Here is a 27,460-nt window from a genome sequence, read left to right as displayed (position 1 = left end):
CTCAACCCCCTCCCTGGGCAGCCTGTTCCAGTGTCTGACCACTCTTTCTGTGAAGAATTGTTTCCTGATGTCCAGTCTAAACCTACCCTGTTGCAGCTTGAAGCCATTCCCTCTTGTTCTGTCACTAATTACCTGTGAGAAGAGCCCAGCACCAACCTCTCTACGATGTCCTTTCAAGTAGTTGTAGAGTGATGAGGTCTCCCCTCAGCCTCCTCTTCCTCAAACTAAACAGTCCCAGCTCCCTCAGTCGCTCTTCATAAGATTCATTCTCCAGGCCCTTCACCAGCTTCGTTGCCCTCCTCTGCACTCGCTCCAGCACCTCGATATCTCTCTTGTATTGAGGTGCCCAAAACTGGACACGATACTCCAGGTGTGGCCTCACCAGTGCTGAGTACAGGGGCACAATCACCTCCCTGAGGTGGGAGGTGTCCCTGCCCAGGGCAGGGGCTGGCACTGGGTGGTCTTTAAGGTCCCTTCCAACTCTAACCATTCTATGATTCTATGATCATAGAACAGTAAAATCGTAGAAAGGTGGCTTTCCTAGGGACACAGACCGTTCTGTTCTGCTGCCCTGAACTCTCATTGCCCTCACCCGCGCGTTGCCGTTACCTTGGCACGCCGAGCTCTCGCAGCAGGAGCCTGGCTGTTAAAGCCCAAGCAGCCAGAGGGGCCTGAAGTTTCTTTCACCCCTCAGACTGCCTTTGGGGGTCACTAGCCCTACGCCCTCCCAGTTCTGCTGATGACTGTGTGGGATGATACAGGGCAGACCTTGCAGGATTGCTTTCCTTTCTCTCCATACAGCCTCTTGGGACCAGCCAGGAGCATCCCCAGCCCATCGTGGACCCCAAGCACTGGTCCATGGGGCAGAGGAATGGGGACAGTTCACAACTATTTGTGCACTTAGATATGGGTAGGGAGGGAATCTGAAGCGCAGGAGCCAGTGTTGCTGGGCCGGGGAGGCGGGGGGGCACCGCGCCAGGATCCATGCCAGCAGTTAGGGAAGATTATTCCATTTTCATCTGCTGTCATTCATCATCTTGAACTCCACGCAATGTCCTGGAGAGTGAGGGAGGGGAGAACCTTCACCCCAAGTAACGTTGTCGTCCTGCCTCTGCTCATTTCAATCAGATAATAATTAGCATTTTCTAAATTGCTGGAGTCTTATAAAATGTCTTTTATCAGAAATCCTGGAGTGAGTGGGTGGGCCCCCTTTACACCTCATTTCCATGCTTTATACAGAATGGGTGTTCAAATTTAACTTTCAGCTGAAAGCTACAAAGAAGGCCCATTATTCTGTGCGGGGAATACTGTTCTGCTTTGTAGATGAAGGAAAATGCACAACTAAATAGAGAGGCAGAACGGGACCGAGCTGGATTCTCACTCAGTCTTCACTCAAATTCCCCTTGGAGTCCAGGGGTGTTTTCTGAAATGGGAAAGGTGCTCAGCACATATTTGAACCAGTTCTTCACCAGGTTGCTGATAATGACGGGAGCTTAGAGTGTTGTCTAATCACAGGGAAAACAGGGTTTGGGATGTTCTTGATCATCTTATGCAGTCACTCAGCATCTTTCACATTTTAGAGTAATGGATTCCCCCTTTTCAGCACAGACCTGGAGCTCTGTTATGTTTCCCAGCTGATTAGAGGTCTAACATCATTTTTTTTTTAAATAAAGATAATGAAGGGAAGTCACAGGGGAGCCCTTTGTAGTCTTTGTCACACACCAGAGTGGGCTTAAAGGGGCTGTCCCTGGGGAGGGCAGATGGAGGGGCTGCTGTAGCTACTCCCTCCTTGCTCAGCTGTGTGGGTCAGAGCCACCGTACCCTGGGTCTGCAGGACATTCCTGGGGAAGGTTTGCAGAGACGTGAGTGAAGGTGCAAGCCCTTCCCAACGTGTTCATCTCCCAGGTCTGGAAATATCCGTACTGCTGGCCGTGGGGGATCCCATCAGATTCCTGCCGTGGGGCAGGGGATCCACTGCCCAGCCACATTGCTCTTGCCAAGACGGAGCTAGAGCCAGAGCTGTGTGAGTCCCCACCTGGCTTCAGCCATGGAAAGGGGGTTCAGTTTCCCCCGTGAGAGCTGAGCTTCAGCCTCCTGCCACGCACACGGCGCCAGCCCTTCATCCCTTCTGCTGCTCCCCATCCCCAGCACTGATGCTGGTGCTGCCTGAGCTTCCCCTCGCTGCCCACCCACTGAGACCTCACTCCCAGCACCGTTCAGAGTTCTTTGGGGACTGGTTCCCTTTCTTCATTTTCATCGATTAAGTGTCACTGGCACCCATCCCTCCACCTCCGACATCATGATTCTGCCCATTCATTTGTAGCTATTCAAACTTTAAGCCTCACCTGGAAGTTGGGAAAGGAATCATAGAATCATAGAATGGTTTAGGTTGGAAGGAACATTAAAGACCATCCAGTGCCACCCCCTGCCCTGGGCAGGGACACCTCCCACCAGAGCAGGTTGCTCCAAGCCCCCTCCAACCTGGCCTTGAACCCCTCCAGGGATGGGGCAGCCACAGCTTCTCTGGGCAACCTGGGCCAGGCTCTCACCACCCTCACAGCAAAGAATTTCTTCCCCAGATCTCATCTAAGTCTCTCCTCTTTCAGTGTCAAACCCTTCCCCCTCGTCCTATGTCTCCCCTCCCTGATCCAGAGTCCCTCCCCATCTTTCCTGGAGCCCCTTGAGGGACTGGAAGGGGCTCTAAGGTCTCCCCGGAGCCTTCTCTTCTCCAGGCTAAACCCCCCCAACTCTCTCAGCCTGTCCTCACAGCAGAGGGGCTCCAGCAAACTTGCTGAGGGTGCACCCAAAGCACCTGTTGCCATGCTGGCTTTAAAGTGCTGCTGATTTTTTTTGCAAGAGTTTGATCTCCCCTGCTTGGGTTTTTAGCAGTTCCTCACATCTCTGCTCTGGTGTGCTGCACAAGGTCGTGCTGCCACGACCTTGTGGCAGCAGGTGCCCCGGCTGGCTTTGTGCCCAGGGTCACAGCAGTGGGAGCCCACCCTCTCTGGGCTAAATCACTGCAGCTCCAAAAAAGCTACCCTCAGGAAATCTTTTATACCCAAGGGACAGGATGGACTTTAGTCATCACACAGGAAGCACAGGAAGGACATGGAGCTTTTGGAACGGGGCCAGAGGAGGCCACGAAGATGCTCTGATGGCTGGAGCCCCTCTGCTGTGAGGACAGGCTGAGAGAGTTGGGGGGGTTCAGCCTGGAGAAGAGAAGGCTCTGGGGAGACCTTAGAGCCCCTTCCAGTCCCTCAAGGGGCTCCAGGAAAGATGGGGAGGGACTCTGGATCAGGGAGGGGAGACATAGGATGAGGGGGAAGGGTTTTAAACTGAAAGAGGGGAGATTGAGCTGAGATCTGGGGAAGAACTTCTTTGCTGTGAGGGTGGTGAGACCCTGGCCCAGGTTGTCCAGAGAAGCTGTGGCTGCCCCATCCCTGGAGGGGTTCAAGGCCAGGTTGGAGGGGGCTTGGAGCAACCTGCTCTGGTGGGAGGTGTCCCTGCCCAGGGCAGGGGGTGGCACTGGGTGATCTTTAAGGTTCCTTCCAACCCAAACCATTCTATGATTCTGCGATTCTAGTTCTTCCAGGTCCAGTCCCCTTGCCTAGGGCTGCAGTCCCAGTCTGGCTGCTGGTCCCGTGCAGTGCCTCTCTCCATGTCTCCGGTGTGGGATGTGTGGCACGTGCAGGCAGTGAGGCGTTGAATGGGTGCACGTGTCCTTCCCTTCTTGGCTGTCAGGATGTGTTCCTGCGCAAAGCCACTGCGAGTTGGAAAAAGATAATATTAGTTCAGAAAGTATGCATCAGAATTTGCCCATAAATTTGCAATGCAAACCCACTAATGTAGGAAATCAGTGAATGTGTATATTATGCAGAAATGAACTGACTGGGCAAATCAGTTCACCCATGTCCAAGGTTTGGCGTATTTGGGAGGCCCCAAGAGTCGCTGGGTCTGAGGGCAGTGGGGCCTTACGCAGCCCTGCCTCTCTCCTGTGTTGCAGGACACCCTGGAGATGTGCACCCGGGAGAACGAGTTCAAGAGCATCCTCTTTGCCCTCTGCTATTTCCACGCCGTGGTGGCAGAAAGGCGCAAGTTTGGCCCCCAAGGCTGGAACCGGTCCTACCCCTTCAACACTGGAGACCTCACTATCTCTGTGAACGTGCTGTACAATTACCTGGAGGCCAGCTCAAAGGTGCGTGAGTCAAAGGTGGGCTCTTTGGTGGCTTTTAACCGCAGGACTGGCTTGTGCTGAAACTTCTGAGAAGTCTCCTTAAGCGCCATTTCCTCGGTATGTTTGGGTTTATAACCTCACGTTTCGGTGTACCTTTGTGGTGAGATGGGAAGCTTCCGTGCCACTCACACCTGTAGCAGTTTGCAAATCATAGCAAATAGTCTCTGTGGTCTTTATTAATTGAAAACACAGAGTGGTCTTTGGTTTAACAGAGCGTAGAATAAATTTTCATTTCAGTGGGAAACTGCAGGAAATCTGTGCTGTGATCCAGTTTTCCTTGGGCAGGATTTAAGTACCTAATGTTTGTTTACTTAGGAAACTGAGATAGTGAAGTGGAAGCGCTCGCTGTGCAGATCAGTGCTTTAGAGCCATAGCCTGCGGCTCAGCGGCACGGCTGGTGGAGCTCTGGTGGCTGAACACCTTCCTGCCCTCCTGCTTTGTTCTTCAGGTCCCGTATGATGATTTACGCTACCTCTTTGGTGAGATTATGTACGGAGGTCACATTACAGATGACTGGGACAGGCGGCTTTGCAGAACCTATTTGGAAGAATTTATTAAGCCAGAAATGCTGGAGGGAGAACTCCTCCTAGCTCCAGGATTCCCCCTCCCGGGGAACATGGACTATAATGGCTATCATCAGGTAAGCTCTTTGTTTTCTGGCATTATTTATACACCTAAATGTAATGTCTTCCATAACTGCCCTGTAATCTGTCTTTGGAGGCAGTGAATAGGACTGCAGTGTTTCAACACACCTCCTGTTATTTCCCTTTATGTTCTGTTTCTGTAGATGTTTCAGCATTCCCTTGGATGAACCAAGTCTAATGGTAATTTGCTACTTCATCATCGGCTCATTCTGTTCATGCATGAATAGAGCCAACTGTATTGGTTCTCGAGACTTGAGTGGGGCTCCTGGAAAATTGCATCCACATACTGTTTGCTAAAATGGCCCTTTCAAGCTCTTTTTATCATCAGTTTTGATGAGAAACACTGAAGGGTCTTGTTGATCTACTTACTGATCTCATCTGTTCTTCGTACACAAATGCGGTAGCAGAGATAGGCATATTGGGCTGGTTTTGTTCATAAAACTTAACTACTGGAAGCTAAATTCCCACAAGAGATTTCAGGATATTGATGCTGAAATGCACAGCGGATAATTGCTAGAGAAGGTCCAGGCCTGAGATACGCAGCCAAGCCAAACTTCAGCAATTACTAACTTTTCACAGCAGGAGTGGCAGCGCTTCTGTAAACAATCGTACGGCCCTGTCTGCCGTCATTTCGCCGGTGTTTCACCCACAGGCAGAGTTATTGGGTTTGCTCAGATGGGTGATAATTCCAGCGCCGTGAACTCTGCGGGCAAAGTGCCCTGGACTCCATGTCTAACCTGACCCTGGATTTCTCCGCGCAGTACATAGACGAGGCCTTGCCCCCGGAGTCTCCGCACCTGTATGGCCTCCACCCCAATGCTGAGATCGGCTTCCTCACCCAGACATCTGAGAAGCTCTTCCGCGTCCTGTTGGAGATGCAGCCCCGGGACACCAGCGTGGGCGAAGGAGGAGTGGGGACCAGGGAAGAAATGGTGAGAGTGAGAGAGGAAGGAGCTGCTGAGTTTTGATACCTGCCAGCAAGATGTTAGGTCCAGGTCCGATTGGTCCAGGACCTAATACTGTCTCATTCCTAAGTAGTCCTGTCTGGCTCAGGTTGTCTCACAACTGCTTATTATAATGTGATTCTTATATTATAATATTATATTATATTATTTATATTATCTATAATAGATATTCTATTAATATATAATAATAATATATTACTCATCTGCCTTTGCTGGATACAAAGGGAGTGTCTACAGCCACAGGCCTCATATTATGCAGAACATCACCATGGTGGGATGTAATTGGAGTATTGTCAGTACCGGGACAGTGGCTTTTCATTACCCCCTGAACTGCAGTGCCTTCGTTATCATCCTGTGAAGATGTTGCAAATAAACCTCCTGTGGCCTCCACTGTCTCTGGGCCCCTGGTCCCCGTGCACCACGCTGACGGGCACATCAATGGGCTCCCGTGTAAGTGTGCCACCCAGAGCTCAGCCCACCTCTTACTGCTGCCACCAGGTCCCACCCAGCTCCCAGGAGCCTTGTCATTCCTTATTTCCAGCTGAACTCCTTCGCTTTACCTATGTTCCGGCCTAATCTCAGCCCTTCCTCCCCAAACTCAGAGCCCAAATCTGCCCCAAACCTTCATAACAGGATCTCAAACTAGCCAACACTTGCTCAGTTTTTTATTTCTGCAGTCATAAGGTCCCAGCTCTGTGTTTCAAGCTTTGCAAATTAATGGATGGCTAATAGAAAGCTCATATGAAGTCTGTGGTTTCACACATGGCTTGGTGTGGAGCTGGGGAACTTACTGCCTTGGCCTCTGGGGCTCTCAGAAGCACTAGGCATGTTCAATTTTCAGTTTATATGGGAATTTGAGGTGAGGGGAATAATCCAGAGGTAGCAAAACCCAAGGAGATGCTCAAAGATAGCCAATGTGACTACCTCTTCCCTCCTCCCAGTCCTTTTGCTGTTGAAATACAATTTAACTCCTTGGCCAGAGCAGCAAAACTGTCAGTGAGTGACCCAGCAGTGGCATCACAGGGCATGGCCACCCTGCCAACTCCTGGTGCCAGTCCAGAAGACTGGTCACAGGAACACAGAAGTCCTCATGGCTTTCGTGAACTCTCTGAGAAGAAGAGGTACCTGAAAGCAACCTGCATGTGGCAGTGGTGGTGCCTGGGGGGATTCTCCCACAACTAATTTTCTTCTGGAGGTGATCTCTCTGAGCTCTAACTGGCAAGGACCAAGTATCCCTTTCACTTGGTCCTTGAATGAGGGGGAGTTGAGAGTTGTCTATTGGCTCCTCCATTTGAGGATTTCCAGCCCCTGGTTTGGCTGAGGTGATTTTCGGGAGTTTGCAGGGAAACTGTGAGCCTGTCATTTTCCTGAGGCCCTGGCAAGTCCAGTTACTCCCACAGGTTTCTGAAGCCACATTGCAGAAAATGAGCTGTAATTGTTGTGAAAAAATCAGAGCCGAGGGGATTTGCAGGGGAATTTCAAATTAGAGGATATTTCTATACTGATTTGAGGTGCAGCTGAAGAGCTTTTCCGGACGAGCTTTAACTTCAGCCACCTCACTGGCTGCAATAACAGCCTCCCCATCATCACCTCTTCGTGACGCCTGACATGAGTGAGGAGGGTTTGGAAGAGCAGTGATGGGAGGAAATTGGAGGACAGGGTCCGAAATACGAATGTTGGTGGGCATGGCGATAGAATGGCCCGGGGCTGCCTCTGTCGCCAGCTGGCAGCTGTCACTGACACCAGCACACCGGGATTTGCACATCAGATCACAGAACTGTAGCTGTGCCTTCCTGAGAGCTCCCCGAGAAGCCAAAGTCTTGCTCAGGTTCCAACACAGAGGTAAAGCAAAGCGTTGTGTGAGACATTTCCATACCAAGTTGCTTAACGTAAGCCTGAGAGATACAGCTGATGCCATGAAGATCAGGGTCTTCGTGCCTCATTGTCAGTCAGAAAATTTTTTGTCTGTTTTATTTATTTTTTAGGCACTAGATACCTCCTGTTGCATTGGATCTTTCCCTCTTTACTAATTAGAGATATAAAGCACTGTTTCCAAACCAAGCTGTAATGTTGACCAGAAAATAATTGTTTCATTATGCATTTCTTCCACAGCTCTATTAGTTCAGAATGCCAAATTCAGCTTAAAATTCAATTTCATATAATCACCTCTCTCTATCAATACACCACAGAGAAACAGCTCATAAGCTCAGTTGTCCTGAGGCTCAGCTGAGGCTGTAGCCCCATCCGTCTTCTGGCGTTGAGTTTGACCTCAGGAGAAGTGAGACTACAGGCGTAGGACCCAAGAAGAGCAGAGACTGCTACATGTCACGGTGACATTTTTAAGCCATCATTTTGAAAGCCTCTCATCTGACATTAACTTTTGTAAGTGTTTGAATTTTAATAGGATGGGGCGAGCTCTTTGAAAGGCGCCGTGTCCGGCACAGTTGACACTGATTGTTTTCAGAGACACTAAGTGGCAGATGGAGTCCTCATCCCGCGCTCCGGCAGCTGCCAGCCCAGGAAACCCCACGGGTCACTCACCCACATCCCGCTCTCTCTTCCCTCCGGCTCCCAGGTGAAAGCGCTGCTGGAAGAGATGTTAGAGAAACTGATGGATGAGTTTAACATTGCGGAACTGATGGCAAAGGTGGAGGAGAGGACGCCGTACGCTGTGGTTGCCTTCCAGGAGTGTGAGCGCATGAACGTCCTCACCAGTGAAATAAAGCGCTCTCTCAAGGAGCTGGATCTGGGGCTGAAGGTGGGAGCTCTGGACGCTTGCGACTGCGGCGTCCTAAAATCTTGATGAGTGGAAGAGGTGCTCGGGAAATGAAGGGGTCACGCTGTATTCAGCACTGCTGGCTGCAAAACCAGCTTGGCTCCATGGGGAAGGTTCACAGGTGGATTTCAAATGGCTCATTGTCCTCAGGTGGTGAGCGCAGGCGGTGGGAGAGGTTAAAGACACACATAGCAGTGGCTGCTTTCTGGGAGCAGAGATTTCTGTCTGCCCGATACTGTAGGGCAGCAGCAATGGGTCACTCAGAAATTGAGACACGGCCTACTTAAAGGTAAGCCAAAAAATCACACCTTTTCACAAAATGCCCAGCTACTGGGGGGAACTTGTAAGAACGTGTCGTTAAAGGCACCAGCTGAGCTGAAATCAAAGGAAAGATTAGTCATGGGTAAGGACACAAAATGTCCAGAGCTGCAGGAGAAAAAGCCTAAAAACTCAACAGTTTTGGAAGAGCTACAACTCCCCTGGCTGTGTGTGAGTCATTGGCTAACGGAGGAGTCTCAGGAGCTGACCTTCCTGATGGAGATACTCTCCATGATTGCTCCACCCACAGCTGCTTCTCCACCCTGGTCAGAAACTAGGCTCTGCTCCCAGAAGGTGATGTCTGTGTCCCTCTGGGTGGTGGCTTTGGCCATTGCTTATGGAGAGCCATGAGGAGCTCTGGGGCTGGCAGGACATTCCTGGTTGGATGCAAATTTCTGAGTTCAGTGGATTGTGCAAGAGGGCTGTGCTTTGAGGCTGCATCCATGGGTAGGGGAAGTCATCTGCTGAATCCCCACCCAGGCGGTTGGTGGGACAAAATATAAAGGGCTGTTCACTGCCCATGACAGGATAAACCAGTGTAGATCAGACTGCACTACAAGTGAGCCAGGACCTGCCTAGCCAGCCCCAGGGCCCTGTAGCAACACTTCACCTTGTTGTCCCCAAAGACTCTTCACCCTGGCCAAGTGCTGGACATCCCTCGGAAAGGCCTAAGCGTGGCAGAGGAATGCTACCTGGAGCCTGCAGAACAAAACTGGGGGCTTCGACACTACCCCAATGCCTTCCCTGCATTATAGACACAAAGTTGCTCCCTGAATGATTTCACTGGATGATCTTAAAGGTCTCTTCCAGCCACAACGGTTCTATGACTCTATTCTATGGTGTGAGGCAGCAATTAAGGACACCAGTCGTGGGGTGTTCCCTGCTCCATCCGTTCCTGAACAACAGGCTGTCACCCCATTTTGCCAAAAAGCTCAGCTCGCAAAATTACTTTGCAAAGCGTGGGAACCATCACACTTGAAGGAGGTGCAGCTACTTTTTATGACCCCATTAGCAGAAAGAGCTGACAGGTGAGGCAGGAGGACTGAAGACTGAAGGACAGTCCCAGCCCTCTCCTGAGGGCAGCATTGAAGAGAGATCTTCAAAGGATGTATTTGCAGGGTGCACGCAATGGTGCTGGGGTTGGGCCTGGGATTTCTGGTACTTGTGGTTCTCCAGGGACAGGATGAGGCTGCTTCCAAATCCCAGCCGTGTTGCGCTGTGAACCCAGCGGCCTGGGTCCGTGCTGGCTCAGACAATTCTGCATTGCATCCACTGGTGATGCTTATTGTCTTGATTAAAGAGAGAGACGTATCATAAGCACTTTGTGATGGCCCGATACGTACAATCCATTTTAAAATAGGCTGATATTTATGTAGTCAATTATTATAAACAGATTTCCTTTATTTTCAAGCATAAGGCAGTGGAATTGAAAATTCTCTTTTCTGAGACAGGTAAACAGAAGTGATTTAATGTTTCAGTCCTGGAGCACCAAACAAGACATAATTGTAACTGGGACAATGTGTAGCAATTAGATTTAATGTGGAGAAGAATAAGCTATTTAATATTGGTAGGGGGAATGAGTGGATGCATGGGCTTAAATAAACCACAGACAAAATAAACAACAGAAATCAGGCAATAATAGAGGGTGCCAATTTCTCCCCAAAACCCTGCCACAAATCACGGCAGGGAAGTGAGATGGTACCTGCAGCAAAAGCACCTCTAATAACTACACAGGTTGGTCCCAACAGCCTCGGTACCTGCAGCGTGGTTCAGAGGCACCACGGGGCCGGGACGTGGGGACCACTGGAGAGCGGATGAGTAGCAGTGTCTGTTTGTGTTGGCGTTTCTTCAGCTTGTGTTCGCTGAAGTGACAAATTTGAAGATGGATGCAGTCCTGAGTAATGTTCTATAGGCAATCCTGCTTCAGCAGGGGAGTTGGACTAGATAATCTCTAGAGGTCCCTTCCAACTCTGACAATTCCGTGATTCCATGAAGGGTCTGAGATAGCACCAGTGGGCAATTCTTCTGTGCCTGCAAGCAAGGGTTGCATGTGGGTCCCTGCTGAGCTGAGTTGGAGGTTGTGCCTGACCCACACCACAGCCCATCATCCCCCAGGGGCCCTTCCCATGCCCTGGGTACCAGAGAACGGCCAGGGGATGCTGCTGGCTCTTTCTGTAGGGAGTGCTGTCATCCTGCCTTGTCAGCCAGGTCTCAGGCTCAGTTCAGAGGAGAAATCATTCTTTAATTGTTCCTTCTGAGAGCAGCTCCTGTGAGAGCTGTTAATGCACGTTAATCTCTGGGATTGGGGAGCTTTACCGACAGCACTCAGCAGAGGAGTTTGCATAACAGGAACCTCAGATCTCCGAAGAGAATAAATCAAACACAGAGGAAGCAAGTCTTATTGTTTTTAACTGACTATCTGCTAAAAGAAGGTGATTTGGAAATGTCATGCCTAATTTGAATTTTTGAATAATTCATTGTGTCTGTGTAGCGGAAAGTGATTGTTTGGTCCAAAAATAGGAGACATCCCATTAAGAGGAAGAGAAATTGCAATAGACTGGTAGCCATCAAAAATAACCGGCATGTTGCATTTCAAAGCCCTTTGTTCTGGATGACTTCGGTGAGACCAGAGCCTGGGCTGAAACACTTGCATGTTAATGTTGTACCCAGCATGATTCTTGAGAGCAGAGTTTCTATTTCGCAACTTCAGTGAAGGATAAGCCTCCAAAATGAGGATAATAAATATTATAAAGGATAGAGTAAGACCAAATTTTGTCAGGCTAGCTGGGTATTTCACTGTATCAAGTGAAAATAACCTTAACTGAGAAAACAGTTTGTGACAATGGTCTGCTCGTCTTGAGGGAATATCTGCAGGCTGATTAGGATTTCCTTCAAGGGTGTCTTTAATGAAAACTACATGCAACGTTTTGGAAAATAAAAAGTAACTGGAATCATTCCGGATGCACTTTAGTATTCAGCATCTGAAATGCAAATGTATGCATAATTGTGTTTGGACAAGTATATGAGATAGCTGCTGTAGATGCTTTGAACCCTCACAGGAGATTCCAACAAGTATGCTTGACTGCGCTGGCTTTAAAAATTGCTTTTCTTAAGCCTTCCTGAGAATTACATTTGCTAATTCACTTGTTTCCTGAAAATAAAACTAGATAGGATATATGATCATGAGGGTTATGTCTATAAATCAATGTGACTGCTTGCACACTGTTTGCAATATTTTTACCTGCTTTAAAAGCTTTCCCAGGGTGCAAAATGCTGCCCGTCGCTGTTAGAAGTCCCTGTGGTTCTCAGTGTCCTGCTGTGACCAGGGCAGTACTTTGCTCTGCTGAATTTTTTTCTTCCTGCATGGTTTTGCCATGGCTTTAGCCAGAGACCAGCCTATCGAACAGGTCCTCCCAGGGTCTGTGTTTTCCTGGGATGGGAGATGATGACCCATGTGATATGAATAAAGAAGGAGCCACAACACTACTTAAATACCAGCCATGGCAACTGCCCCCTGATGAGGTCAAATCATTTTGACAGCCTCATGAAGCTCACGGCCAGACACTCTGATTAGACATGGCCGTGCTTTTCTGGTGTGTGAGCTTTAATTATGGGTCAGTAAATTGTCTTAAAGTGAAACAGCTCAGGTGCCTAAGAGGAAATGCATGGGGCACGCACTGCCTTTGTATTTCTTTGTCACTTCATGGCAAATACCAAAATGAGAAATCTTTAATTTGTGTTTGACCCTTCTGCTTGGAATTACCTGGGACTTTAAAGACCTTTCACCAGGTAACTCATCATTTTGAATAGCAATAATGAGATGATTTACTGGCACAGACTTACTTGGTCCCTGCTGACATGAAATGACAGAAGGTGATGTGTATTTTGAAAGGTGGTTACAGTTGCTCCTCATGTTTTAGGACTAACCGCGAGTAGTCCTGCTTCCACCTTTTTATTCAACCCTATTTGTCACTTTTAGCTTCAGGAGTGTTAAACCAAAAACCATCTTAAAACCTTTGTACATATGATTTTCTCTGTCCACCAGAAATCTGTTCTCTGTGGGGAAACCCAGCAGGTTCAGATGCTGCCTTTAAAAGTTTACTACTTTTGATGAGTCATTTTTGGAGCAGAGGTTTGGTAATGCTGTGTACCAGTCCGTCCTGGTGAGAGACAAACATTTCCCAGGGAGGGGATTCCTGCATGGGAAACCACGCATCTCTGGGGGGCAAAGCTGTATGGGGATGCCAGGGCTGCAGTGGCTTCTAGGCATGGGGCCAGTACAAATGTGCTCTGGGCTCTGATTGGAATCAGTGGGTGCTGGGGAGACACATCCTCTTGAAGTACAGCCCTTGCTTGTGGCCAGACAAAATTAATTGTATTGTGGATGTTCATAAACATCCACATGGAGGGGTGGAGGGGTAGGGGTTGGAAGGCACCTCTGGAGATCATCTAGTCCAACACCCCTGCTACAGAACAGGTCACACAGGAACGTGTCCAGGCAGGTTTTGAATGTGTCCAGAGACGGAGACTCCACCACCTCTCTGGGCAGCTTGTTCCAGGGCTCTGCCACCCTCACAGGAAAGAAGTTCCTCCTCATGTTTAGATGGAACTTCTTATGTTCAAGTTTGTGCCCGTTACCTCTTGTTCTGTCCCTGGGCACCACTGGAAAAAGACTGGCCCCATCCTCCTGACACCAACTCCTTAAGTATTTATAAACATTGATCAGATCCCCCCTCAGTCTTCTCTTCTCCAGACTAAAAAGTCCCAAGTCCCTCAGCCTTTCCTCATCAGAGAGATGTTCCAATCTCCTCATCAACTTCGTAGCCCTCTGGTGTACCCTCTCCAGCAGTTCCCTGTCCTTCTTGAACTGGGGAGCCCAGAACTGGACCCAGTGCTCCAGATGTGGCCTCCCCAGGTCAGGGCAGAGGGGGAGGATGACCTCCCTCGATGTGCTGGCCACAGTCTTCTTGATGCACCCCAGGATGCCACTGGCCTTCTTGGCCACAAGGGCACATTGCTGGCTCATGGGCATCCTATTGCCCACCAGGACTCCCAGGTCTTTTTCCTCAGAGCTGCTCTCCAGTAAGTCACCCCCAACCTGCACTGGTGCAGGGGGTTATTCCTCCTGAGCTGCAGCACCCTACGCTTGCCCTTGTTGAATTTCATCAGGTTTCTCTCCACCCACTCGTTAGTGCCAGATGCAGCATGGGCCATCACCATGGGCACTCGTCACTGCTCTCCCATGGTCAGGTTGGGTATCTAGCTGTGATCGTGTCCTCCTGTAGCCTGTCAGTGTCACCTGTGGATCAGAGCTCTGTGGGACACGGTCACATAGGAATAAACTGCAAAGATATCTAACTGCTGGGCTCTGACAAGCATTGCTAAATCCCTGTTGGGGTTGCTTTAAGCAGATTTCAACTTTTGATAAAGCTTCATAGATTGTTGTGGCCCCAGTAAAGGGCACCTCTGCTGACCTCATGGCTGGAGGCACTGACGTCCTGTGAAAGAACAGTTGGAATTTTTTAATGTGAATAGACTGACCCAATTCCCTCGCCCTCGTTCTCAGCAACGGCTCAACTGATTTCAGTTAATCTTTCCAAAAACACTCACCCTGAGGCAAAGAGAAATTGTAAGTCAGATAAATTTTGGCAAAATGATAAGGGGACAAATGTAAGTGTTGATAATGAAAACCGGTGATCACCATTAACTAGAAGTCTCCAAATTGCTGTGCTGTGTTGTACCCCCCTAGCTCAGCAAGGATTTAAGCTATGAAGGGCATTACTGCTTGCAGCAGCTGAGCCTGCACTTGCAAGTTTTGGTTTCTGCAGAGTGCTTGGCCTGAGTCTCAGAGAACCACAGATGAGTTGTTCTGGAGATGGTCTAGTCCAACCCCATGCTCAAAGCAGGGCCAGGCAGAGCAGGTTGCCCAGGACCACGACCTGGCAGGTTTTGAACATTTCCAAGGATGGAGACTCCAGATCCTGGTAGTTCCAGTGCTCAACCAGCCTCACAGTAAAACAACTTGGACTTGTGTGTCAATGGAATGTCTTGTATTTTAAGTTGTTCCTGTTGCCTGGTGTCCTATCACTGGACACCACTGAGAAGAGTCTGGCTCCATCTTCTTTACTTCCTACCATCAGATATTTATTATTGAAAAAAATCCTCCCTGAGTCGTCTCTTTTAGAGGCTGAACAATCCCAGCACTGGGATGTGGCCTCGCCAGTGCTGAGCAGAGTGCTGCCATTAACTGCTGGTGATGCTCCCAGTGCAGCCCAGGTTGCTGGTGGCCTTCTTTGCTGCAGGGGCAGATTGTTGTCTGCCAGGACTCCCAGGGCCTTTCCTGCAGCTGCTTTCCAGGCAGTTGGTCCCCAGCGTGTACTGGTGCATGGGGTTATTCCTCCTGAGGTGTAAGACTCGGCATTTCCCTCTGTTGAACTTCATGAGGTTTCTCTCAGCTCAGTTCTCCAGCCTGTCCAGGTCATTCTCAATGGCAGCACACCCATCTTTGAGTATCATTGGTGGCCCCGTGGAAGAGTGTAAGGGGGTGATAGTCTGAAAGCTGTACAAACCTCAGCAGTCTTTCCACAGTGTCCTGGATCCAAGCGCCCAGCATGCAGTCAATGTCTCCAGACAGCAAGACAGGTTGGCAGATGGGGACCTCTGTCCTCTGCAGCAGGGAGTCAACTAGTACTGTCACTGATGTCTCCTGTGCTGCTGCACGGCTCGGGCTCCATCGCCATGGATGCTCTGATGGACAGAGTTCCCAAGCCCTTGTCTCCTACCCGGGCACTGAACCTATTCTGTAGCTGCAGATCTGCAGGGGGAACGGAAGCCTTGCTCCCACTGCTGGTGGTCACAAGCATCCAGCCTTCACCATCATGAGAGTCTCCCTTTCCCAAGGAGACAGGCACAGACTCTGCCTGCCTTCGATACTCTTGGGAGCTGAGGCTCCTCTTTATCTGCAGTCTCAGAGAAGATCCAGTCGGTCTCTTCATCATCTCCTGATGCTGAACAGTTTGCTGGCCTCCTCCTGTAGATCCTTTAGATGGTGGCACAGGTCCTTCACCAATGCACATCTCCTACAGGTAGGGAGACAGTCTCCAGCCCCGGGCTCAGTGAGAGGCTCCAGGCACTGCCCAGACATGAGCTGCAGCCTCCATCAGGACTTTGGACCGAGCTGAGGCTTCTGCTTTGCCAGGGACAGTTTCTCCAGATGGTGGTAGGGAGAATGTCCCATGGCATGTTGCCACCATTGCTAAGCAAGTGTCTGCTGCTCCCAGCAGAGCTGTAAGCCTCGTCTGTGTGTCTTCTCTTAGCCATTAAGATACCATCCATCTAATCTTGCTTAGATTTAATGTAATTTCTGCTGGATACAGGAGGGATTTTTTTAATTTTAGATGTGGCAGACACTGGGGGTCCTCTGCAGGTCAAGAGGGATGTTATTGCTGTCCAAAAGCCCTTTTGGGCCACACAGTGATGTTCCAGCTCTTCTCCTGCCTGGGTGAAATTGATACAGGTTTCCAAAAGCTTTAAAAATAATTAATTACTGGATGAAGGAAAAGCTAAACCTTCTCCATACCTCACTTGGCTGAATCATATCTTAATTTGCTGTGTGTTTCCCTGCTGTGAAAGAAACTGTGATTACATTTGCAGACATCGTGTGAAGTCAAAAAAAGACTTGCACTGCAAAGTAATAAAGGAGGAGGGGAGTGAGGGGAAGTGGAGGGCAGGAGGGGGATAGGATCTGATGTAACAAATATTTGGACATTTTTGGAGTAGACCGTCAAAGACTCCAGTATTCTGCCGTGGCAGTGCGAGTGAGAACAGTTCTGTCACCTCTAAAAATCTACCCTGTGAAGATCAGTGAGGGAAAAGAGAAACCACACTGGGACAATTGAGGGACCCTTATGCTCGCTGTCACTCTGTTTTACATCTTTTCCTCCAAGTAGTATTTTTACAGTAGGGAAGACGAGGATGGAGGACTATGCAACAGAAAGTGTTTATGAAAATCCACAACTCATGAAGAAATCCCCAGTGTGTGACTTTTGTGGCTGTGTAGGGTGTCATGCTCTTCCACGCTTCCTAGTGTGGCCTCTGCTTTCAAGCGGGCTTTCACTGAATTTCACTGAATTTTTAGAATTGGAAGGGACCATAAAGATCATCTAGTCCAACTCCCCTGCCGAAGCAGGATTGCCCAGAGCATGTCAGAGCATGTTACTCAGGGCTGCATCCAGGCGGGTCTTGAAAATCTCCAGAGAAGGGGACTCCACACCCTCCCTGGGCAGCCTGTTCCAGGGCTCTGGCACCCTCACCGTGAAGAAGTTTCTTCTCATATTTGAGTGGAACCTCCTATGTTCCAACTTGTGCCCGTTGCCCCTCGTCCTGTCACTGGCAACCACTGAAAAGAGTCTGGCTCCCTCCTCCTTCAACCCACCCTTCAGATACTTCTAAGCATTGATAAGGTCTCCCCTCAGCCTTCTCTTCTCCAGGCTAAAGAGTCCCAGCTCTCTCAGCCTTTCAACATCCTTTGTGCAGGTGAAACAGTCATCAGTGCTAATTATTGCCCTTTCTCACTCAGGGAGAACTGACCATGACAAGTGACATGGAGAACTTGCAGAATGCCCTCTTCTTGGACATGGTGCCTGAGTCCTGGATAAGGCGGGCTTATCCTTCCACAGCCAGTCTGGGCACATGGTTTGCCGACCTCCTCGCTCGCATCAAGGAACTGGAGGCCTGGACAGGAGACTTTTCCTTACCCTCGGCAGTGTGGCTTGCTGGGTTCTTCAATCCCCAGTCTTTCCTGACAGCCATCATGCAGTCCACAGCCCGAAAGAACGAGTGGCCTTTGGACAAGATGACCTTACAGTGCGATGTGACAAAAAAGACCAGGGAAGATTTCGCCAGTCCTCCTCGGGAAGGGGCGTACGTCCACGGTTTGTTCCTGGAGGGTGCACGCTGGGATGCACAGGTGAGCTCACCGAGGCTCTCCTCTTGAGAGAGCAGCCATGGAGGTTATGCCCTTATTGCGTGGTACTGTACTCTGGGGAGCTTCTCAGATGGGTGCTCATCCAAAATAGTCATTAGAGCTGTCTCTTCAGGAACGGGGAAGATGGGCCCCTCCTCTGCAGCCTAGAGTGGGTGTCCAAGGTGGGCAAATGAATCACCCCTTGGAGTTGTCTGTTTCATGGCTTCTTTTTCAAGGAAGTTCAGGGTGGCCAAATTGGAGTGACACATCTAGTTTTTACAAGGAGAATCTCAGCCTCAGTGTACATTGACTGGGCTGTGGTCAGGTACTCATGGTGTTTCTACAGGCAGAAAACATGGGTGCCCCTCAGGGCTGTGTCGTCCCTGCAGCTGCGCGTGGCTGCGATTTCGCTGCTGCCTCCAGAAGGGACATGGCAGATGTCATTACTCTGTCACCTTTTTAGCAGCAGTGAGAAAGGAGAGGACTCCTACATGTCCCCAGAGCTGAATGGGTGGGATGTACCTCATCCAGACCACTGTTCTTCTGCTGTTGGGTGCCGCAGCATGTCCTCTGCATAGACAGAGCTTGTGACCAAAAATCAATTGCAACCTTCAGCCATCCCTTTAAGGTGGCAAATAAAGCTTGCACAAAGGTCTAACCTGTATGGTCAGCACAGACTCAGGGTGATGGCTCTGCATGGTGGGGACAAACAGACAGTGTGGGTGGCCCTTGCTCTTCTTCTTTCCCCTTCAGGATGTGACCCAGTACCTTCCAGCTGTAGCACAGCCATCCCCCGGGCAGCTGAGGGGAGAACCATACCCTCAACCGGGCAGCTGAAGGAGAGGTGCCCACTTGCTGTTTGCTGCCCGTGGAGCTGTCAGTGCTCCTCTTACAGGGCATCTCTCGAGCAGCATCCCAGAGGAGCACGATTGTCCCTGTCATTCCTTCTGATGGCTGTCAGCCGTGAGGAGCACAGTCTGTGGGGCGAGAGCCATCAGGCAAATCCCCACCGGGCTCAGTCCCGGCGCTGCCGGGCCCGTGGTGCCCTGACTCCCCGTGTGTGCTGCGTGTGGGAATGAGCTGACAGCGATTCGTGTGGCTCCTTCTCTGGGCAGCCAGTGCCATGCTCCTGCTGCCAGAGATCGGTGAGAGAGCGAGGGCTGATCAAAGTGGGTCACCCAGAACTTACTTATCTGTGTCAAGTTTACCCCCTTTTTATTTCAGAGGCAGCTCTTTAGAGTCTTTACCTTGAAGATCCTCCTTGATCTGTTGTGGGCCTTGGCGGTAGGATGCTGAGGAGAGGGGCCATGCCTGTTAGACACTGTATCCCAACCTGACCTTGCAATCAATGCAGATCTAATACTCTCCACTTAGGTTTCCGCTCCCTCTCTGAAATAGTTTTCCATGAAGGGTAGGGAATTAGGCAAAGCTTTGAACTCACTGACACGGCATCGAGTGCATTTTATCACAAATCCTTGGGAAGGTCAAGGCTCCGTTTTCTCTCTGGAGATGGGTTGCCATGCACGTTGGGCCTGGGAAGCCACAGGCAGTCAGGAACATTGGCAAAGGCTCTGTCAGAAGGTTGCAGTAAAGATCTCAGGTGTGGGTAAGGTCAGGTCTCCTGCCTCACTGGTTTTGGCTCTGCTAATAGCAGAAGTGACAGCAGGAGAACAGAGACCAGCCCAGTCCATTTCCCAAGCCCTGGTCCTACAGCCTGTTCCCATCTCCAAGCCTTTGGGGTGGCTGCCGTACAGAACCCCTCGCAGCTTTTGGAGATCACAGCCACTTACCACTGGGAGCACTGGATCTCAGTTGCCCTCAAAACCGGACATTTTAAGCTGGTACAAATAGCCTGGCCACAGCAGTGCAGAGAAAGTTTAAAAAAATTCCTGATCTTGAATATCAAATACTCCATTAAAAATAGATTCCAGAGGCTGCTGTTGTGTCTTCCTTTACCATCATTCCCACCAAATATAATGGTCAAAATGGCTGAGTTCTGTGTAAGCTTTACACATCCCAAAGTGATGATGGAGGTGAAGAGTGAGAGGTTTTTGTGGTGCAAAGCCAGAAATCTTTTGGGAAGCACATGGCTTCTCCCCTCGACCTCCCTCTGATAACTCCTGTGGGTGACTGCATTCAGCAATGAGGTTTGTCTTCAGAAGCCATCCAGACTTTAGTAGATGGTGTTTTTCTGGTTTCATTTTCCTTGTGATTGAAAGATACTGAGCAATTACATTTATAGAACCATTCATAATCTCTGGGTATCAGGCTTCAATTTATTTCAGAAAGGAAAAGAATATTTTCATATGTTGCCGCTCACACTGAAATATCATTTCCATCTTGTGGAACTATTCATTTTACCTGTAAGCCAGGGAGCACCAGTATATATTAATGGATGCAGCAATTTTTAAAACAGGTGCCCTGTTCTTTTGGGTTGTATACTCCTTCCAAATTAATCCTCTGATAAGAATGGCAGCTCATGTTTAGAAGAACTCCTCTGGGGAACACCTCCGCTTTTAAAAGAATATTTCACATTAAATTGTGCCTCCAAAAAAGGAAAAAGTCCCTCTATGTTCTGCTACTCCCATTTTTCTATTTATTTAAACATTTATGTATGCCCTTGGGTGTCTTAAATTTATAGAACATTCCTTACAAAACAGCAGGCAGCTATTAGATGAAATGAAACCAAGCAGGTTATTTTGGGTCCAAATGACCTGTTGCTGTAGGACTTAAAGTTGCTGGGACTTGGTGAGAGATAGTTTGTCCAGTGACACCATGAGACGTTGTATCTCAAGCCATGCAGGTTGCTGGCTGGTTCCTGGCTTTCTTGCTCCCTGCAATGGAGAGTTTGATGCCAGGCGTGATGCCGGCTGCTCACACGGATGCTGGAGCGGGCTGGGACAGGGGAGAGGTGGGTTTTGCACCACAGGAAGCTTTGCCAGGTGTAGTTGACACACTGCCTTGTCCTTGGAAGAGACACACAGTGCCCAGTGTGCTGAGTGGTGGCTGAACATTGAGAGTATCGTGTCTCCTACAAGCCACACCAGCTACAGTGTGGACTTTTTAAAGCTAGTCCTGTGTAAAGCACCAGTCTTAGACCAGCAGAGAGGCTGAGAAGAGCAGATCTGTGTGGCAAGGAGCAGTCACATTTATTTGATGGTTCAGGTAGCTCGGTATCTTTGGGGACACTTGCACACCACCTGCTTTTATCTGAGATGCTCCCAGCAGCGGATGCAGTTGAGAACATGAGTGTGTTACCCAGCCCCAGCACAGCCCCGTTCTGGTGCTACAGCCCCAAACATCACAGCTTTCCATGTTCCTCTGCAGAGGCACCAGTTACATCAAATCTCACACATCAGAGATTGAAATTTTTCCTGGAGGGGTGAGCTGAGACATCATGTGAAGCCTTTTCCTGCAGATGTCAACTGTCAGTAATGCCCACGTACTTATGAGCTTCAAGAGCCAGAGTAGGATGTGGCTCGAGGGAGAGCTCCAGTGATGAACTTACAATGCAGCCATGGAGGGGAGACTTGCAAATTGTGCTGTGAACAGCCAGTGCCTTATTTATGGTTGTTTTGAAAAATTAGTAACTTGGCAAACCCTTTCCATCTGTATCTCAACTCTTAAACTACTCAGGAAAATTCCTCTCTCATTTGGCTTTACTGGACAGCACACCATTAGGTCTTCTTCACTGCATGCTCCATGGATGGCTCTTTTTCTCGCTCCCCATGTCCAGCTGAAGCCACTAACCCCAGCCATCTCTGGACCACCTTGGAGCCACGGTCCCTGCTGGCTACACCAATGGTCAGATTACCAGCCCCTTTCCCTGCAAACAGAGGCAACTCTGTCGTGAGACAACCAAGCCATGCTGAAGGTCTTTAAGCCAACTGACCCTGAATTAGCCATGGTGCAGGTGCGCCAGTGCTGTAACACCTCCAAAGGCAGTGGGTGGGAGGGGGTGCTCCTTTTATTGCCTGTGTATTTGGGCCCATCGATTACTGTCCCTGGCTTGTGAGAGCTGTTTCATGTCTTCGCACCCATCGATACGTGGCAGTGAAATACGCCCAGTCTTCAAATTGCCTGTTGAGAAGGCAGGACAAGCAGAAGTGCAGACTTCTTCAGTATTTGAGGCCTGAGCTCTCTGAGCACAAACTCTGGCTTTTTACCAGGTGCACTGTTTCAGTCGTTAGTGAAAATTGCTTTCGGAGTAGGATTAATCTCTGATGATGAGAGCGATAAAAAATGCAAATGCAAATCAGCCCAGACATAACACGATGATATGTTCCACAGAGATGATACCTCAGGAAGATTTCAACTCTTGTTAACCCAGAAATAAGTAGAATATGTCTTGACAATTCGATTGGAAGAATTGTCAGCAGTAAAAAAAGAGATCTGGTCAAAATCCAGCCTCAGAAATGAAAGATGTGGATTTAAAAAGAGTGCATAATAACACTTGATAAATAGCTCCTTTGCAAGGTATTACCAGAATTATTTAATGTTTTTTCAGGACATTGGAAATATAAAATTCTAAATCACAGTTGGATTTATCACAGCTCAGTGTAACAGATGGCATTACTACAATTAAACCGAGGTGTGTCACAGGAGGGATTATTTTTCTTCACTCATTTCCAGAACTAAATAAACTACTAGAGAGGTTGAATCTCATCGCGCAAGTCTGATCTAAGAGCATTTGAAATAATAATGATAGGTGAAGCCAAGCTGCAGTGAGAGGCAGTTTCTTTAGCACTGAGAAGTTTTTATTTCCATTTCTGTATTTGTTTTCATGTGGCCTCTCTAGCTTCCATGAAGCAATTTTGCTGGCTTTCCTGGAAACTGATTGATGTGTCGGGCATCTTACTGTCAGAAAGAGAAAGAGAAGTTGCCAGAGAGACCCGAGTTAGAGAAACGAGGCGCTGGTTTCCTGCCCTGACAGCGATCATCCTTTTCTGGGGTCAGACAACCTGCTGAAAGCGAGCACTGCTTTGAAGAGGAGAATGTGGACTTGTTATTTAATGATAATAATCCCTCAGGAAGAGTCTGAGGTCACACCTGGCTGGTGTGAGCACCCGTGGGAGTGGAAATGAGCCTGTGGTGCCTTTTGGGGGCTACACAAAGTGTTGCACAGACAAGTGTATCTCAGGTCATGCTCAAATTGTGGTGGTGTGGTTGGAGACTTACTTGGTGCTTTTTAGACTCTTCCCAAGTGATTGGTGTTCTCTGTCCAGAGCCCTCTTCAGGTGTCCACAGTTGGTCCTGGCACAAGCAAACTGCCCACAGGGTGGTTCTGATCTGGCAAAACCTTAACTTAGAGCAGCACGAGGATGATGTGGCTGGACATAGCCAGAACATTGTTCTCCTGCGAAGTCCATCTCAAGTGTGTGTGGGTTTGGGCATCTGGTGAGAGCAGGCATCTCTCTGCATCCCTTGAAATAATCTACACTGGAGGGAGGCTTCTGACGAGAGAGGATAGTGTTTGATCCAGACCCTCACCTCAAATAGACTCATCCACCCCATTGATCTCAGGAAAGATGCTTTGCTTTCCCAGTGAGTCCGGCCTGTATGAACATTACAGAGGACCGTGCATATTGGGGTACAGCTGATGGATATCTCGGAAACCTCACTAACACTTTGTCTTCTTTCCTTTGCAGACTGGGATAATCACAGATGCCAGGCTCAAGGAGCTAACCCCGGCCATGCCTGTCATTTTCATCAAAGCCATTCCCGCCGACAAGCAAGATACCCGTAGTATGTACCCGTGTCCTGTGTACAAAACACGCCAAAGGGGGCCAACTTACGTGTGGACATTTAACCTTAAAACTCGAGAAAATCCTTCCAAGTGGGTGCTCGCCGGTGTGGCGTTGCTGCTGCAGAACTAGGCTCACCAGCAAGAGCACCTCATTTGCAAACCCCTAATGATGTCTTTGTTAGACAATTAAGAAAATAATATGCAGAGGGTGAAGCCAAGCTCCATCTCTCTGAGTACTGGGCACTTAGAGTGGATAGAGCCTGCAAGGAGGTGACAGGAGCAGAGGGACACATGGACCAGATTCTTGGCTGCTGCAAATCAATGTCCTGTAATTCCTAAACTATAACACTGGAAGATCCCAACCCATGGCCAGATCTTCCACACGCGCAGCGTGCTGAGCTCAAATCTGAATTTAATGTTTATTTCTCTTTCGTGATTCAAAGTAGTTTTAAAGTCAGTGGCCTTCTCCAGTATCCTTAGATAGTTCAGTGACCCATGAAATTCTTTAGACCTGGTTCTTTTCTATACCTGAGTGTTTCTTTGTCATATGTGTAATGTCGAAAGTTGGGGGATCAGAAGGTGGTGTGGATATGAACTGTTTCTTGCTAATATTCCTGTAAATTTTATAAACAGTAAAAATAGTTTTAATATCCAATGTGCTTAATATAATCAGTAAAATTACAGCACAGGGATTATTTAAGAATAATATTTCATAATGATGGAAATTTACTAATAAAAATCATTATTCCTTGACTAGTCTCTAAAAATTGCCTGGAGTCCTGTATCGCTGTTTACTCCCTGTATGGAAAGTGCCTGCAAGGTGAGGTGGGACAGACGCAGCCGTTGGGGGAGTTGCACTTACCGTTACGAATGCAGTGGGTGAGAACTGCCATTCTGAACAATGGACCAAAGGGATATTCCATACCGTATGATGTCTGGCTCAGAAATAAAAGCTGGAGGAAGAAGAAGGAAGGGCAGCACATTCAGAGTGATGGCGTTTGACTTCACAAGTCACTGGATGGAGCCCAGCTTTGCTGGGGATGGCTGAACCTGCCTGCGATGGGGAGCATGGATTGAATTCCTTCTTTTGCTTTGTTGTCTGCACGGCTTTTGCTTTATCTGTTGAACTGTCTTTATCTCAACCCACCAGTTCTAGCACTTTTACCCTTCCGACTCCCTCTCCTGTCCCACTGGGAGGGAAGGAGCAAGTGGAGGTGTGGTGTTTGGCTGCCGACCAGGGTTAGACCACCACAGCTTCTGTGGGCAGTGTTTGGTTTCTCAGCCTCGTATCAAACGGAACAGCTTTATGGGTGGCCTCAGCACACACTGATGGGGACATGGTCACCTGTCTGCTAGGCCAGCTTTCCACAGTGGACTGTCCTCCTTCCCAGAGTACAGGAGGGTAAAGTCTCCAGGCTTTGCAGGAGTTCCACAGTAACTTGGGTCTGTTCCTTGGGCTGCTCCTCGGTCTGAGGAACACAACTGCAGGAATGAGGAGATGCAAAATCCTCGTCTTTGCAGTCCTGGAGAACAATGACCTTCTGGACCAAGGTAAAGTGGGAAAACTTTCTAGTAAGAACTTTGTTTAATTGCCAGGCAGTGTCTCCAAGGCACAACCCCCAAAAATTAATGATGCAGAAGCTAGTTATGGCTTAGTGAAAGACACCTACAAACATCTAATGCAAGGGAGAGAGCCATCTTAAGCTTCCTATCTTAAAATGCCTCAACCCATAAATGAGGTAACAGATTCTGTAGATTACCTCACATAATGAGTATCTGGCTAGAAGAGGTCTGTTAGCTAGGGCAAGCTATGCTATTAAATTAAATTCCTGCCAATTTAAATGAAAACCTGCCAATTACATGTGTGATGTAAACTGGTCACTTCCCACAGCTTTGCAAAGTTGGATGCATTAAATTCTCTATGTATTTCAGGCAGGAGACGTAGTTGCATAAACAGAGCACTGCTGAATTAAACATATAAAAGTAGGACCAGAATGTGCAGTAAGTGCATTGTGCTCCGGAGAACATTCCTGGATTAGTCCTTCTTTGGTATTTCTTCAATGCTTCTTTTGCCACAAGCTTTTCGGAGCTCCTTACATGGGATTTCCTGCTGTTCTGGAGAGTGTTTCTGTCCTAAACTTCATACTTCTTCACTTTTAAGCCCCATCTTCCTTTTTCCAACGTACTAGGGCCTCTCTGTGCTCAGCGTTGCCCTCCAATGTGCCCCCATACCTACAGGAAAGGACAAATTCAGTAATTCCCCAGGTGCTGCTTGCTCTTTCCAGAGCAACAGCCAGGGCTGTTCTCTTGCCAGCTGAAGAAGAATGGGATGTTGACAGCAAAATGGATCCGATTGTTTTATTATATATATCTTCCTGCATAATTCACCAGTTGGGCAGGCAGGGTAGTGGGGAGATATTTATAGATACTAGAAATGTCACCAGGGTGCCCATTCTTCATCCTTTGAAAATCATCACAGGAAAGAGTTGGCTGCAAAACACTACAAGAGGATAGTGAATAATTTGATGCTTTAGGGGAAGAAAAAATCTGACAGGCATGAGATTTTCCAGCCGTATCTGCCTAAAACAGGCAATTAAATACAGCTGGCCCAGCTGTTCATTAGGAGCGACGCATTAGTCAAAGGTGAGTATTTTTCTGTTGGAGAGCTCTTGGAGATAGCTGCCCGCTTGGCACGTCCAGTGCACACCTTCCATCCCGCTCTTTGAGTGGAAGGTTCTGAGCAGCGAAGAACCCTGTCCCTAAAGCCAGCACAGCCCCCTGCCAAGACTCCAGGGCTGGTGGAGCCACAGCACTTTGGACAATATTTGAGGCAGAACTGAGGTTGGTCTGGAGCAGGGCCAGCAGCTGGGGCAGTCGGACAGTTTAGGGCATTTTGGCAAGAGAGGCCCATGTGGTTGCTCATTTTCCCGAAAAGCTGGAGACCTTTTCGGGAAAGGAAAAAAAAGTGATTTTCCATCGCTGGAATAAGTCTCATGAGACCAGTCTCCAGGCCCAGCCCTGAGGCTGCTCTCCTGCCCTACAGCACCTTCAGTCCTAAACCTTCATCCCACCTTCAACACTCCATTTGATCTCATCAATGCATATAAATATCTACAGGGCGTGTGGCAAGAGGACGGGGCCAGACTCTTCTCAGTGGGTTACAGGACAAGGAGCAATGGGCACAAACTGGGACACAGGAAATTCCATCTCAACATGAGGAAAAACTTCTTCACTTAGAGGGTGGCCGAGCCTCCCTCCAGAGCCTGGAACAGGCTGCCCAGAGAGGTGGTGGAATCTCCTTCTCTGGAGACATTCACAACTCACCTGGACACATACCTGTGTGACCTGCTCTGGGTGGACCTGCTTTGGCAGGGGGTTGGACGAGATGATCTCCAGAGGTTCCTTCCAACACAGTATCATTCTGTGATGCTGTGTGATTCTCTGATTCCCCAAGCCTGCAGCAATCCCAACCCTTCCTTCTCTGCAAAACCCAACACTGGCCACAAATTGAGTAAAAACAAAGAGTTTTAAAAAGCAGGTAAGTGTTTCTGAACCAAAGAAATGCCTCATGCAAGCAGAGTTTTGCTCCTGAAGGTGGAGGACCCCTGTGGCCATTAGTTCTTTGGTGTTCACACACCACCCTCCAATTACAGAATCACTGCTGGGAGGACATGGGATTTAGCTGGAGGCTGGGGAAGGTGCGAAGTCAGGGTTCCTTATACAAAAAGTGGCCACATTTTTTCAGAGTGACTTTTCTTTCAGACCCAGGTGATCTCTCTTACATTTTATCACTCCCCACCAGCCAGACTGTG

At 48.8% G+C, this 27,460-nt stretch overlaps 1 protein-coding gene across 1 annotated transcript in view; it reads left to right on the top strand.

Moving 5' to 3' along the window:
- DNAH9 (dynein axonemal heavy chain 9) overlaps positions 1–23,778 on the top strand; it is a 228,924-nt gene extending 205,146 nt beyond the window's left edge. The window contains exons 64-69 of the mRNA XM_074160192.1: positions 4,004–4,195; positions 4,683–4,874; positions 5,640–5,810; positions 8,419–8,601; positions 17,516–17,905; positions 23,551–23,778. Of these exons, the coding sequence (XP_074016293.1) occupies positions 4,004–4,195; positions 4,683–4,874; positions 5,640–5,810; positions 8,419–8,601; positions 17,516–17,905; positions 23,551–23,778 (1,356 nt within the window). The remainder of the gene's footprint in view (positions 1–4,003; positions 4,196–4,682; positions 4,875–5,639; positions 5,811–8,418; positions 8,602–17,515; positions 17,906–23,550) is intronic.
- Positions 23,779–27,460: the final 3,682 nt, after the last annotated feature.

The sequence above is a fragment of the Numenius arquata genome, chromosome 17 (genome assembly GCF_964106895.1).
Source record: "Numenius arquata chromosome 17, bNumArq3.hap1.1, whole genome shotgun sequence".
Taxonomy (NCBI): domain Eukaryota; kingdom Metazoa; phylum Chordata; class Aves; order Charadriiformes; family Scolopacidae; genus Numenius; species Numenius arquata.
The sequence above is the reverse complement of the archived record's forward strand: the minus strand, read 5'-3'. Positions and strand labels throughout refer to the sequence as shown.